Below are 12,839 nucleotides of genomic sequence, written 5' to 3' on the forward strand. Positions count from 1 at the left end.
AGGCTGAAATCCTTGCAGGAAGATTGCCAGGTCTTTCTTCCGCTGAACTGCTGGGTGAGTTTGAACAGACCTTTTGGTGAGCAGCTGAGTGCTTAACCATTGTACTACCGAGGTTCTTTGGTGGTAGTGGTGGTGATGTGTCATAGAGTTGGTTCTGACTCATAGAGATCCTGTATAGAGTTTCTGAGACAGTAAATGTGTACAAGAGCAGAAAGCATCATCTTTCTCCTGCAGAACAGCTGGTAGTTTCAAACTGCTGATTTTGAGATTGACAGTACAACTCTTAACCACTATGCTGTTATCAAACTCTTTAGTGTGCAAGACAAGTGGTCTAAACAAGCTTTTTAAAATTTTAATGAAGAGTAGAATAGAAAATGGCAGGACGCGCCCCACATAGAAAAAATAAGTATTATTTGATGAAACTTTTGTTTCAGATATGTGTGTGTGTGTGTGTGTGTGGTTGGCACTGTAGGATAAACACTAGACTGCCAACCACAAGATTGGCAGTTCAAACCCACCAGCTGCTCCTTGGAAACCCTGTCTGTACAGGCTCATTATGACTCAGAACCAACTGAACCGCACATAAAACAACAACAATATAAATGTCTACATCTGTAGGTGTCTGTGTGAATGAACTGGATCACACTGAGGTATGGTAAAAAAAATAATAAATGAAAGCTTGAAAGAACATAGGCCTAGAAAGCTCAATTGGCTCCAAAGTCAAGCAGCACGGTCCCAAGGGAGATAGGCTAAAACCTGTCTACACGATGTCCCTTCTCAAAGGCCGGGAGCACTAATCCCATCCTCTTTTTACAGATGAAGAAATTTAAACTAGAAACCAAATCAAACCCACTGCCATCAAGGCAATTCTGACTCCTGACAACCTCTGGTCTTACCGAGGTGGAACTGCTCCCTAAGGTTTTCTTAGTTGTGACCTTTATAGAAGCTGATCAGCAGGCCTTTCTTCCAACGCTCTACAGGGTGGATGTCAAATGTAAACTGTTTGCCACACCCAACGTCCACTCTCCTTGACCTTTTTTTTCCCCCTTTCTCACACTGCCTGCAGTTTATTCCAACTTATGGGGACCCCATGATAGTCCCCTTTTTGAATGCCAGTCTATGCTTAGCACTTAACATCCATGTTCCCATTGGAGACTCAACATCAGGCGGGTTACCAAAACCTTTAAGATCTGTGGCCATCAAGTGGGTCCTATAATAGGATATCCAAGGTTGCAATCGCTACAGAAGCAGACAGCCACATCTTTTTCTTGCCACATCTTTCTCCGGCTGCGCAGCTGGTAGGTATGAACCATCCACCTTTCGCTTAGCAGCGGACCTTACCCACTGCCTACCACGTGGGAGCTACCCATATCCCCATTTTTCTCACGGGGATTCTCAGGAGCCTGGACTCCAAACCCACCTTCCGGTCCAGGGCTCTGGTCTGTTTCTGTAGCTCATCCACCTCAGCCTGCACCTGAGCTCTGCATTTGAGCAGGTGACCCATGCGCTCCAGCCGTTGGCTGTCCCGCAGCCTCTTGACCTGGCTCTGGGCGACGCTGATCTGCATCCGCAGGTTGGCCCGCAACTCCTCCAAGCGCCGGATCTCCTCCCTGCCCGAAGGGGGTGGGGCGCGGCAAGGTGCTCAGCAATGCTCAGACCCGAGGCCCCCTTCATACCCCCCGCAAACGCGGGACCCAGGCACCGGGCTTACAGTTGTTTGTTGATGCGCTGGCGAACTTCTTTGCTGTAGGCCCGCCTTTCGCTTTCCATCACTTTGCACTGTCGCTGCAGGCGGCTTAGCTCCCAGTCCACTGAGGGTGGAGCCGTGCAAGGGAGTCAATCGGAATCTGGCCCCTCTTCCCCACGTCCCAGATACACTACACTTACTGGTATTGTTAAGTGCTGTGGAGTACGGCTGTTAGCTTTGAACTACCAACCTTGTGGTTAGCAGTACAGTGCTGATCCTACAGCACCACACCAGGACTTCCTACTAGAGTCGCACATACGGGTACTACAGACGTAGCCCACTAGGTTGCAACTGTATCTCACTTCGTGAGTGCCTCCAGCTTCTCTGCCCCTTGAGACTCTTGGGATTCCAAGCTGAGCTCAGGTTCTTTTCCTTAAACTCCCTGCAGCTTGGAGTTTGGACACATGACTTTGGTCCAATAGAGGGCGCTCCTGGGAGGCCGCTCTCGCCCGGTAGCAACCGCATCACAGACCTAAACTTGGGGAGCGGCAGGAAACATATTCCCAAACCCTCAGGCACCGTCTTCGCTTCTTCCTTCCCTATCACCCTCCTCCTCTGGCCTCCTCATTCTTATCTTTATAGGGCTGAACCATCACCTCAGCCTCCTCTCCACCTCCCCTTCCTCCCCTCACAGCTCCAGAGGGTCTTTCTACACCTACAGCAAACCCTACCCGCCCCCGCCTACTCACAGCTCTCCCGTGGTTCCCCAGCACAAAGTCCCAGCTAACTCGGCGTTCAAGGCTCCACAAGATCTGACTATCTACATCTGCAACCCCATGGTCCCAATTCTGTGCCTGCTGCTAACATTTGGTATTGTCAAGACTGGGGGCGGAGAGGCGAGTGCTAACTGAGATCTAATGCACAGAGACCAATGATGTTGCTAAACATCCAAAAGAGCAAAGCCCGTTGTGCTGTCTGGTGGATCCCGACTCACAGTGACCCCTATATACGGCTGAGTAGAACTGCCTCCCACAGGGTTTCCAAGGCTGTAATTCTTTAAGAAAACTGAATGCTTCATCTTTCTCCCGCAGAGCGGCTGGTGGGTTTAAACTACTGACCATTCTGTCACCAGCCGAAGGCTTAGCCACTGCATCACCAAGTCTCCTAAGCACAGGGCAGCAGCCCTCCACAATGAAAATGAGTGGACCCCCTGGTTGAGAACTATGCTGTGAAACCCCTTCCCCTTCCTGCTCCCACTGGTGATTCCTGCGAGGTCTTCTGGGCTCCACTCAAATTTGTCCATCCCGCAAGATTTCCCAGCCTACGCCACTCTGCAGGCTGGACTTATTCCATTAAGGGCGACTCTGCTGTCTGTCAGGGGGGCGCTCCTGTGCCCAAGGTCTGGGAAAGGCGCAGAAGGGTAAAGAACGAGTGAATGAAAAAGGAAGCCTGCGTTACCCATTCCTTCCAGGCAGGCGTCGCTTTCCTCTGAGCGGGTGCTCACAGCCGAGTGTCCCAAGGGCATCTTGGCCACAGAGGGAGGGGCTCCTGTGGGGCCGACAGAGCATCCGTTTAGAAAGCAGGCTGGCTGGGCCGGAAGATGGGGGCGAGGGTGCTGGGAATGGGGAGGGGAGGATACCCCTCCCGTCTCAACCCCGCATATTGCATATTTTGCTTCTACATCCCAGCTCCGAGCCTGGTGCAGGGAACAGGATGATCTCGGGGTGTTCAACAAGGGAAGTATTGCAAAGGAGGGTGACCCCGGCCAACTGTGGGGGACCAGGCCCGGGCCCTACCTGCCCGGGTGCCTGACTAATCCTGGGTGCTCCGAGCTCACTGTTGTGATCTGGTTACTAGGGAGATGAGAGACCAATGAGGCCTGGTGACAGAGGCCAGGGAGGGACCGTAGCCTCGGGGGAGAGGCTGAGAACAGGGGGCGGAGGTAGCTGAGAGGGGAAGGCCTGCGGGGGCACTGGGAGACTCTGAAGATGGGCGGGGAAACTCTGGAAGGGAAGGGACTAGGAGGGAGAAGAGGGGCGGGGCTATGAGGTCCTCGAGGGGCGTGGTTCGGATGGTCTGTGCGGGGCGTGGCTAGGTGTGTCTGAGGGGCGTGGTTGGGCGGGTCTGTGGCTGTGGTGGGCGGGGCTCATCTGGCAGGGCTCAGGTTCCGAGGGTTTGCGGTAAATTCGGGATGGTCTGCCTCCTGAACATAGGACTGTGAGAGGCGGGTCATGTGTGTTTCCGAGAGACACAGATTTGGGAAGAAAACATCTGGAAGGCGCTGGTAGGGCCTTGAAGTTAGATCGAGTTCTTTCGGGATAGGGTCCAAGAGTGCCATCGAGTCGGTTCCGACTAATAACGACCCTGTGTAGGGTTTCCTAGGAGAGGCTGGTGATCTTGAACCACCACCTCACAGTTCAAATCGACCTTGCAGTCCAGCGCATTGACCTGCAGCGACACCCCAGGTTATGGTTAAGACTCGGAGTCCTGGTGAAGCTTTAATGCGCTGAACTACAAGGTCGGTTTGAACTGCGAGGTCGGCGGTTCAAGCTCACCAGGCGCTCCTCGCAAACCCTATTTTAGGGCTGCTATGAGTCGGAACCGATTCGATGGCACTTAACAACAACATTAGCAGGGAGTTGTGGAGGGGAGGACGCTTACCACTGCCTCAGATCCTAGCAGCGGCTCACAACGCATGCGCGCTCAACGGCCTCCAGCGAACCCGCCAAAAACCCTGGGCAGCTTCAGTCTCTCAATGAGACGCGAAAATGGGCGGGGTCTCGGGCGCTCCGTGCCGCCTCCACTTTCTAACCACGCCCCCTGTCTGGTCGCACCCCCTCGCTTCACTGGGCAGCTTCGCGTGCCTCTGCTATGAGCCGCTGCCCACGTGGGCCTCCCGGGGCGTGCTAGCAGTGGGCGCCGCTCCCTGCAGGCTGGGTGTGCCCGACGCCTGCGGTTTCCTGTGGGAGGAAGCGGCTCCCTAGCGCTCAGCTTCGTTTGGAGGCTCTGAGGCCTAGGAGGGGGAGATCCTGCCACTGCCCTCAGCCCCATTCTCTCTGTTCCACAGAGGTCTGTCAAGACCCCTAATATCCCCTGGGAACCCGTCTGGAGCTGATTCCACTCAGGGAATTTGATTCGGCCCCAAGCCTGCTAGTCTCCATTCCCAGCTCAAGTTTCCATCTTCGTCTCGTCCCTGGCTCTCCTATTGTTCCTAGGATCCAGGATCAGTCCCTCCACTTTCCTGCCCATGAAGGGTACATGATCCTCTAGCCCCTATTTTTCCTTCAGTTATCCAGATCTTCCCACCACCACCTTGATGATCTGATCGAGCTCAAAGCCCCAGTCTCTATCCTTATCAGGAGTAAGTTTGGGGCCATGGAGTCCTGGTGTGGCGCTGTGAGTTAATGCAGTGGACTGCAAGATCATTTTGAACCACCATAAGGTTGGAGGTTCAAGCTCACAAGCTGCTCCTCAGAAATCCTATACAAGGTTGCTATAGGTCAGAACCAACTCAATGGCACTTAATGACAACATCCTCCATCTCCAAGGACTCACCCATCTGCCCAAGAATTGTCCTTTCCCCAAGCCCTTTGACCTTGGGTCTCTCAGTACTGGATTCACTTAGAATCCCAGATGTCATAGCAAATGCATACCATGCTTACTGCATGCCAAAGTACCATTCTAAGATGTAGACACTATCTTTATTTACTATCTTTATCTTATTTCACAGATGAGGAAACTGAAGCATAGAGAGATTATTAGTAACCTGTCCAAAATTCTGCCAGTCTGGACACACTGAGTCTCTCAGAGCCACTCAAGTGGATAAAATGCCCAACCTCCAACCCCAACTCCCAGGTAGCCCAGATGACCAACAAAGCTTTCCTTCCTAGCTCCAGGTCCCTTTAGACACCCAGACACCTGATCATGCAGGTCCCTAGGATTCAACTCCCCAGCTCGCAATCCCACATCAGGACCTTAGACCCCTGGTCCTCCGTCCCTCACTATTCACAGTAGAAATGTCCCCAGCACCCAACCTTTCCAAAAGACCTGGGTATCTAGTCAGCTTCCTCCCATTCTAAATGAATAACCAAAGACTTATGCATTATGTTTATTAATATGAAGTCCCTAGCACTACATGGATCCTATATCATTTGTTTAAAAGTCATAACAAAAATAAGTAAATAAGTGCTACCCCACAGCACTGAGAATAAAATCAAAACTCCTCCCATAGCCTTCAAGAACCTTTGATTTCCCTTCCCACCACTCCCTCTGTCTCCCAGGGCCTCAGCCACACTAGCCTTCTGTCTGTCTGTTCCCCTAACAGCTCCAGCTTGTTCTCTTAGGAGCCTTTGCATTAGCTGTTTCCTCTTTCCTCCAACATTCAAATGATTCTTGTTTTCAGGTCTCAGCTCAAACGTCACCTTCTCAGAGAAACATCCCCTGATCACCCTGCTTCAAGCAACCTTCCACTCCCCGCACAAATCTTCATCACTCTTATTTCATTTCCTGCCAATGGACTTATCACGATCTGAAATGCATTCTGTCCTTTGATATGTTTTCATTTTATTATCTGTCTCCCTCTCCTAGAAGGTGAACTCCACAATAACATTATAATCCACTCTGGTTACTGGTCACAGTAGATGTGCAATAAAAGTTTCTTGGAAGAAGGAAGGAAGGGGTTAGATGTGTTTGCTGTTAGGTGTCATTGCCCCCATGTACAACAGAATGAAAACACTGCCTGGTGCTGTGTTTGAGTCCATTGTTACAACCACTGTGTCAATCCATTTCCTTGAGGGTCTTCCTCTTTCAGTGACCCTCTACTTTACCAACATAGCATCCTTCTCCAGGGACTGGTTTCTTCTGTTAACACCTCCTCCAAAGTAAGTGAGAAGTCTCGCTATCCTGGCTTCTAAGTAAGTGAGAAGTCTCCTCCAAAGTAAGTGAGAAGTCTCGCTATCCTGGCTTCTAAGGAATATTCTGGCTGTACTTCTTCCAACACAGACTTATTTGCTATTCTGGCAGTCCATGGCATATTTAATATTCTGCAGTAGTGTACCTGGAAGCATAGTGGTTACGAATCGAGCTGCTAACCTCAACGTCGGCACTGTTCCACGGGAGAGAGCTGAGGCTTTCTGCTCCCGTAAAGATTTACAGCCTCGGAAACCCTGTACAGGGTCGCTATGAGTTGGAACTGACGCCACCGTACTTAACAACAACAAGTGGTGTTCCATTATGGCTTTATTCAATCCTCAGACCAATGTCAGAATTATTATTAGTATAATAATTATTGCCCAGTTTTATCATTAATATAATCATTTCACAGATTAGGTAAGTGAGGCTCTCATAGAGGTGAAATCATTGGTTTGAGGTCACCCAGCTGGGAAATTCATGGCGCTGGGCTTCCTATCTTCCAACTCCATTTCTTCTTTGCTGAGACTGATACTCTATTTCCCATTGCTTCACACACATATTCCCAACCAATGGTCCCTGAGTGGTGCAAACGATTTGTGTCTGACTACTAACCCAGTAGTAAAACGGAGCTCTGGTAGTGTAGTGGTTACGAATCGGGCTGTGAACCCGCAAGGTCAGCAGTTCGAAACTACCAGTTGTTCAGCGGGAGAAAGATGAGGCTTTCTGCTCCCGTAACGATTTACAGCCTCGGAAACCCTGTACGGGGTCGCTATGAGTTGGAACCGACTCCACAGCACATAACAACAACTAACCTAAAAGTTGGTGATTCTAATCCACTCAGCGGCACTGAGGAAGAAAGGCCTGACCATATGCTTCCAAAAACATGAATGAAAAACCCATTGCCTTTTAATCAAGATGACTCTGTAGCAGAATAAAACTAAGGCCCCACAGGGTCTCCAACACTGTAAATCTTAAAGGAAACAGACCTCCCTCCCTCCTTTGGTGGATTTGAGCGACCAACCTTGCAGTTAGCAGCGGAGTGCTTAGCCACTGCGTCACCAGAGTTCCTTCCTTACATCCTATCAAGTAGTTCCACATGAGTAGGAATTGACTCTACAGGCAAAAGGTTTGATTTAGGTTTGATCATCCCCCCTCCTCAACTCCACCAGACCACAGCCCACTCCAAGCCTCAGGTCTCCTCTCCTAAACCCTGTTCATTCTGAGTGTCCAGTCCTACGTTCCATCAAACAGCAGACATGCAATCCCAAACCCAGACCCGGAAGGCTGACCATTAGCTCCCCCAAACCTGTCCCACCCCAAAATGGGAAGGATTCTCATCTCTACAGGGAAAGGTTTAGTCCCGAAGATGCCTATCTGGGGGCAGAAAGCGGGGGCGGGAGAAGGAAGAACGTGGGAGTCTGGTCCCTCCCTCTGACTGGGACCTCAGCTGGGTGCGGCTCAGTGAGTATAAAAGGGTCAGTATATATTGAGAAGAGTAGAGAAAAGCGAAGACCGGAGAGTGTGAGAAGCGAGCGAGGAGGAGGGACAGGAGAAAGTGAGAGGAGAGGCTGGAAAGAGGAGGAGAAAGAGCGAGGAGCAAGGATTCCAGGACTGGAAGGGAGAAGGAGGGGTGAGCCAGAGGGGAGAAGGAGCAGGGAGGGCCAGAGGCGGGCCGCGAAAGAGGCGGGGGCCTGCACAGGGTGGAAGGAGGGAGGCGAAGGGCGGGGCACGGAGGCCCAAGCGAGGAACCAGACTCTGACTTTTTCGGCGGCTCTCGGTAAGTTTCCAATCCGTTATTCGCGTTGGGATTTCTTTCTTGACCTAGGCCGTTTAGCAGTTTCGGAAGGGCACCCTCAGACCCCGCTGTAATGAAATCCTTGGAATTTCAGAAACGATCTCTTATAGCAATTAGGGCATGGATTTGGGAAGAGGCGGGGACCAGCCTGGCAGGCTTTTGAAAGTACCAGGAGCGCCCCCACCAAAAACTAACTTTCTGCAGGTATTTCCATACCCCTCTCTGTAGGTCTTCACTCTCCGCTGAAGGCTGTGTGTGAGAGCACCCAAGTCCGGGCAACCTCTGGACTGCCCAGTTTCTGGACACTGAGGGGTTGCCGGAGGATGGCTCCTTTTTGGGCCTCCTACCCCCAAAATCTTGCTCTCCACCCATTATCCCCACAAAGACCCAGGTGCCCAGCAGGCTCCAGACTGGCAGCTGGGACCAGGCAGTGGGCATAGCTAGGGACTGGGGTTTCCCTTGTGTTTCCGAAGGGGGGGAAGGAGCATGAGTCACCCGATGAGTCACCGGGTCCCCCTCCACCCCACCCAACCCCCTTCCCAGGAGAGGAGTAGGATGAGTCAAGATGCAGAACCCTCTGGGGACATCTCCTAGCTCCTGATAAATCTGAAAGGTGTCAACTTGAATTTTCATATCCTGGCCCCTATGTGCTTAGTGACACGTCTCTGAAGAGAGAGGGGTCACATGCTTAGCCCTACTCCATATGGGACTCCAAGAGTAGATCCCATCTTAAGCCCCTAGAGAACCACAGAGTTCAACCCTTCAGTCCCCACTTCCCTCAGATCCAGCAGTTCTGCCCCTAGCTCCTCCTTCAGACACAACAGTCTGAGAGCCCCCCAGCCCCTCCTCCCTAAGACCCAGGAATCCAGGCCCCCAGTTTCCTCATCCCTCAGATTCAGGGGTCCTTATCCCCATTCCCCTCCTTCCTTAAACCAAGGAGTCCAGGCTCCCAGCCGTCTCCTCCCCTCACACTCAGGATTCCAGGCCTCAGCCCCCTCCTCCCTCAGACCCAGGAGTCCAGGTCCTAGACTCTCCTTGTCAGACTCAGGAGTCAGATCCTCACTGTCCTCTACAACCAGGATTCCGGTGCATCACCTGTTCCACCAGCGGGGGCTCCATCTCCTGACTCCCCCCAACCCAGGGCTCCTCCGCAGCTATGTCTCTTCTACTGCTGGTAGTCTCGGCCCTTCACATCCTCATCCTCATCCTGCTTTTCGTGGCCACTTTGGACAAGGTAAGCCTACTTACCTGCAAGCCTCAAAGTCTCCAGCAGATAACTTGGTGAGCCAAGGCTCTAAATCCACTCGGGTCCCGCCCTCTTTTACCCACCATCTGACCCCGCCCCCTTTCCTTCTAAATCCCTTTCCCATCACTTCATCCCTTTCCTAACTCTTCAAACAAGATCCATAACTCTGCCTACTCTCATTTCCTAACCCTGCCCTCTTTCTATGTCCACCCCAGTCCTGGTGGACCCTCCCTGGGAAGGAGTCCCTGAACCTTTGGTATGACTGCACGCGGAATAGCAGCTTGGAAGCATGGTCCTGCAGTAATGTCAGCGAGAATGGTGAGGGGCCAGGGAAGTGGGGACTGGTCTTCTGGTTTCTGGGAACCACGGATTAGAAACCCCCAAATACTGAGGGGGTGGATTCAGGCCCTAAGGCTGAAATGTTCAGCCTATCTGGATGTTGTTGTTGTTAGTGTTGAGTGCGTCCAGACTCATAGCGACCCTAGTATAGTGTTTGTGGTATGGCTGGTGGGTTTGAAGCACCCACCTTGCTTAGCAACAGTTAGTAGTCCGGTTCTTATCCTACAGAGCCACACTAGGACTTTGCCTATCTGGATAGGCTCAAACTCCAGAAGGCGTGTTCTGAAGTGCCCCCCAACCAATTATGACTTTTAAAGAATAGAGGCTACATGCTGTCTGTAACTTGAAAGAGTGGGAGGCAGCCCCCAAGATTCTAAGAAAATAGGAATTATGTTTCCAGTGTTTTAAGAAGATGGGGCTAGTTTTCGAACTAGATGCCTGGGATCAGTTTCTCCAAATCCCAAAGAGGTAGAGCTAGAACTATAGTAAGGTTCTAAAGGGGTGGGACTGAGTCCTCCCAAGTTTCTGAAGGGGCAGGGAATGAGCCCTTCCAAGGATCTAAAGGTTCTTAGCCAGATGCTGGGAGGTTGAAAAGAAATGGGGCTGCATTCATCGTAGGTTCTAAGTGAAATAAGTAGAAAAGTGTTTTTCCCCAAGATCAAGACAAGAATGTCTGCTCTCACGATTTCTATTGGACATTGTACTAGAGGTACATGGCAAGGAAGAGAAATAAATAGCACAAACATTGAAAGGAAGAAGTAACATTGTCTCTTTTCCCAGAGAATGTGTTTATGTAAAAAATGTAAAGAACTTGCCAAGCAACTGTAAGAACTGCTAAGGGAATTTAGCAAGGTCTTAGGATACAAAATCAATGATATGAATAAGTGCAATGCCTTAGGGGTAAGGAGCCCTGGGGTGGCGCTGAGGGTTAATGCACCGGACTGCAAAGCCATTTGAACTGCAAGGTCGGCAGTTCAAGCTCACCAGCTGCTCCTTGGAAACCCTATACAGGGTGGATATGAGTCACAACCGACTGGACGGCACTTGACAACAACTTAGGGGTATGACTCCAAATGGGTGGAGGGGTTAACGGAAGTGACAAATGATGTGCAAAATAGCTGAAACTCTGGACCCAATTGTGAGTTTCACCTGTCTCCTCCTACTGCAGGTTGGCTGAAGGCTGTTCAGGTCCTCATGGTGCTCTCCCTCATCCTCTGCTGCCTCTCCTTCATCCTATTCATGTTCCAGCTATATACCATGAGACGAGGAGGGCTCTTCTATGCCACCGGCTTTTGCCAGCTTTGCACCAGTGAGCACTAACCCCAGGAATTGAGGGAGAGGGAGGGGATGTGACAGGATGCTGGGCCCCTAGAATGAAAACAATCCCCAGCAAGAGGACTGTTTGAGGTGCCTCCAGGGGCCACCTTTCTGCCCAAGGGACTGATGGGCAGTTGTAGTTGTCAGTGACTAATTTGTGGTTGAAACTGGGTTCCTGAGTCATGGGGAAGCTGGCAAATACGACTTCAAGGATTGTGGTTTGTAGAAGGAGTGTGGGCAAAAGAATTTGGGTTCCAGAAAAAAGGGTGGTGATGGTGGTGGGTGCCGTGCGTGTAGTTGGTTCCGATGATGCATAGCAACCCTGTATAGGGTTGTTTCCAAACCTGTAAATCTTTACTGAAGCAGAAAGCCTCATCTTTCTCCACAGAGCCAATGGTAGTCTCAACTGCTGACCTTGAGATTAGCAGCATGGCTAGTAACTACTCTGCTGATAAGGAAGGGAATGTTAATTAATACACCAACAGAGCTTTGAAGCATCATAACCACCCCACTCAAAAAATAAACAAACATAAAAACATTAAGAAACCCAGTTCGCCATCAAGTTGATTCTGGTTCATGGTGACCCCATGATGCAGAGTAGAATTCAGGTCCAGAGGTTTTTCAAGGCTGGGACCTTTCAGAAGCAGATTTCCAGGTCCTTCAACCAAAGCAGCCTCTGAGAGGGTTGTTAACAACCAGCCTCTTGACCTCTCAGTGAGTTGAGCACTTAACATTTAAGCCACCAGGGTTACTGATTGGCAGTCAGTTGTTTCTTGTGAACCTGTTTTGTACCAGACACTTCAGGGAATTTTGTGTACTTGGTTTTTTTTAACTCAGGTTCAAAAGCAACCCCCCACCCCACCCCGCCAAGAAAAAAAATAAAACTCCCAGCCATTGAGTCAATTCAGACTAATGCCCATCCTATAGGACACACAACTGCCCCAGAGTGTTTCTAAGGCTGTAAATCTTTATAGATGCAAACTGCCACATCTCTCCCACTGATCAAACCTCCAATCTATCCTTTAATCACTGCACCACCAGAGCACTTTCAGTTAATCGTCATGCTCAGTTTATGGGATATTATCTTCCTAAATTCCTCTATTTGCGTGGTTGGCATGAATGAATGAGTAGATGAATGCAATCGCTCTATTTTATGAATGAGTAGGCGGGGAAATTTAAAAAATTGCCCAAGGCTACTTTGCATGGGTGCACGATGCTGAAGGAATGAACTATGACTCCCAGCAGGTAGTGAAACTGCCCAGTCATCCTCCAGTGGCTTCTTTGCCCCAGGGACTAGTGGAAAATGTAGTTCTTTGGATTCTGCGTGACTCGTGTTTTCTGTCCCACAGGCTTGGCAGTGTTCTCCGGAGCCCTGATTTACGCCATCCACGCAGGGGAGATCCTTGAAAAATATCCATCTGGGGGCACCTTTGGCTACTGCTTCGCCCTGGCATGGGTGGCCTTCCCCCTTGCCCTAGTCAGCGGCATCATCTACATCCACCTGCGGAAACGGGAGTGAAAGCCCTGCATCGCCCCTCGACAGC

The 12,839-nt window shown here is 50.7% G+C and overlaps 2 protein-coding genes across 2 annotated transcripts in view; one reads left to right on the plus strand and one right to left on the minus strand.

Moving 5' to 3' along the window:
• The window catches only part of CCDC114 (coiled-coil domain containing 114), a 27,621-nt gene extending 24,409 nt beyond the window's left edge, over positions 1-3,212 (minus strand). The window contains exons 1-3 of the mRNA XM_006868390.1: positions 3,146-3,212; positions 1,712-1,811; positions 1,421-1,610 (exon numbers count right to left, since the gene is read on the minus strand). Of these exons, the coding sequence (XP_006868452.1) occupies positions 1,421-1,610; positions 1,712-1,811; positions 3,146-3,212 (357 nt within the window). The remainder of the gene's footprint in view (positions 1-1,420; positions 1,611-1,711; positions 1,812-3,145) is intronic.
• A 5,134-nt stretch (positions 3,213-8,346) lies between these two features.
• On the plus strand, positions 8,347-12,839 carry EMP3 (epithelial membrane protein 3). The gene is made up of 5 exons (XM_006868155.1): positions 8,347-8,375; positions 9,535-9,627; positions 9,855-9,957; positions 11,147-11,287; positions 12,645-12,839. The coding sequence occupies exons 2-5, from the start codon at positions 9,550-9,552 to the stop codon at positions 12,812-12,814; spliced, it is 492 nt and encodes a 163-aa protein (XP_006868217.1). The 5' UTR covers positions 8,347-8,375; positions 9,535-9,549; the 3' UTR covers positions 12,815-12,839.

This window comes from Chrysochloris asiatica, unplaced genomic scaffold, assembly GCF_000296735.1.
Source record: "Chrysochloris asiatica unplaced genomic scaffold, ChrAsi1.0 scaffold00116, whole genome shotgun sequence".
Lineage (NCBI taxonomy): Eukaryota > Metazoa > Chordata > Mammalia > Afrosoricida > Chrysochloridae > Chrysochloris > Chrysochloris asiatica.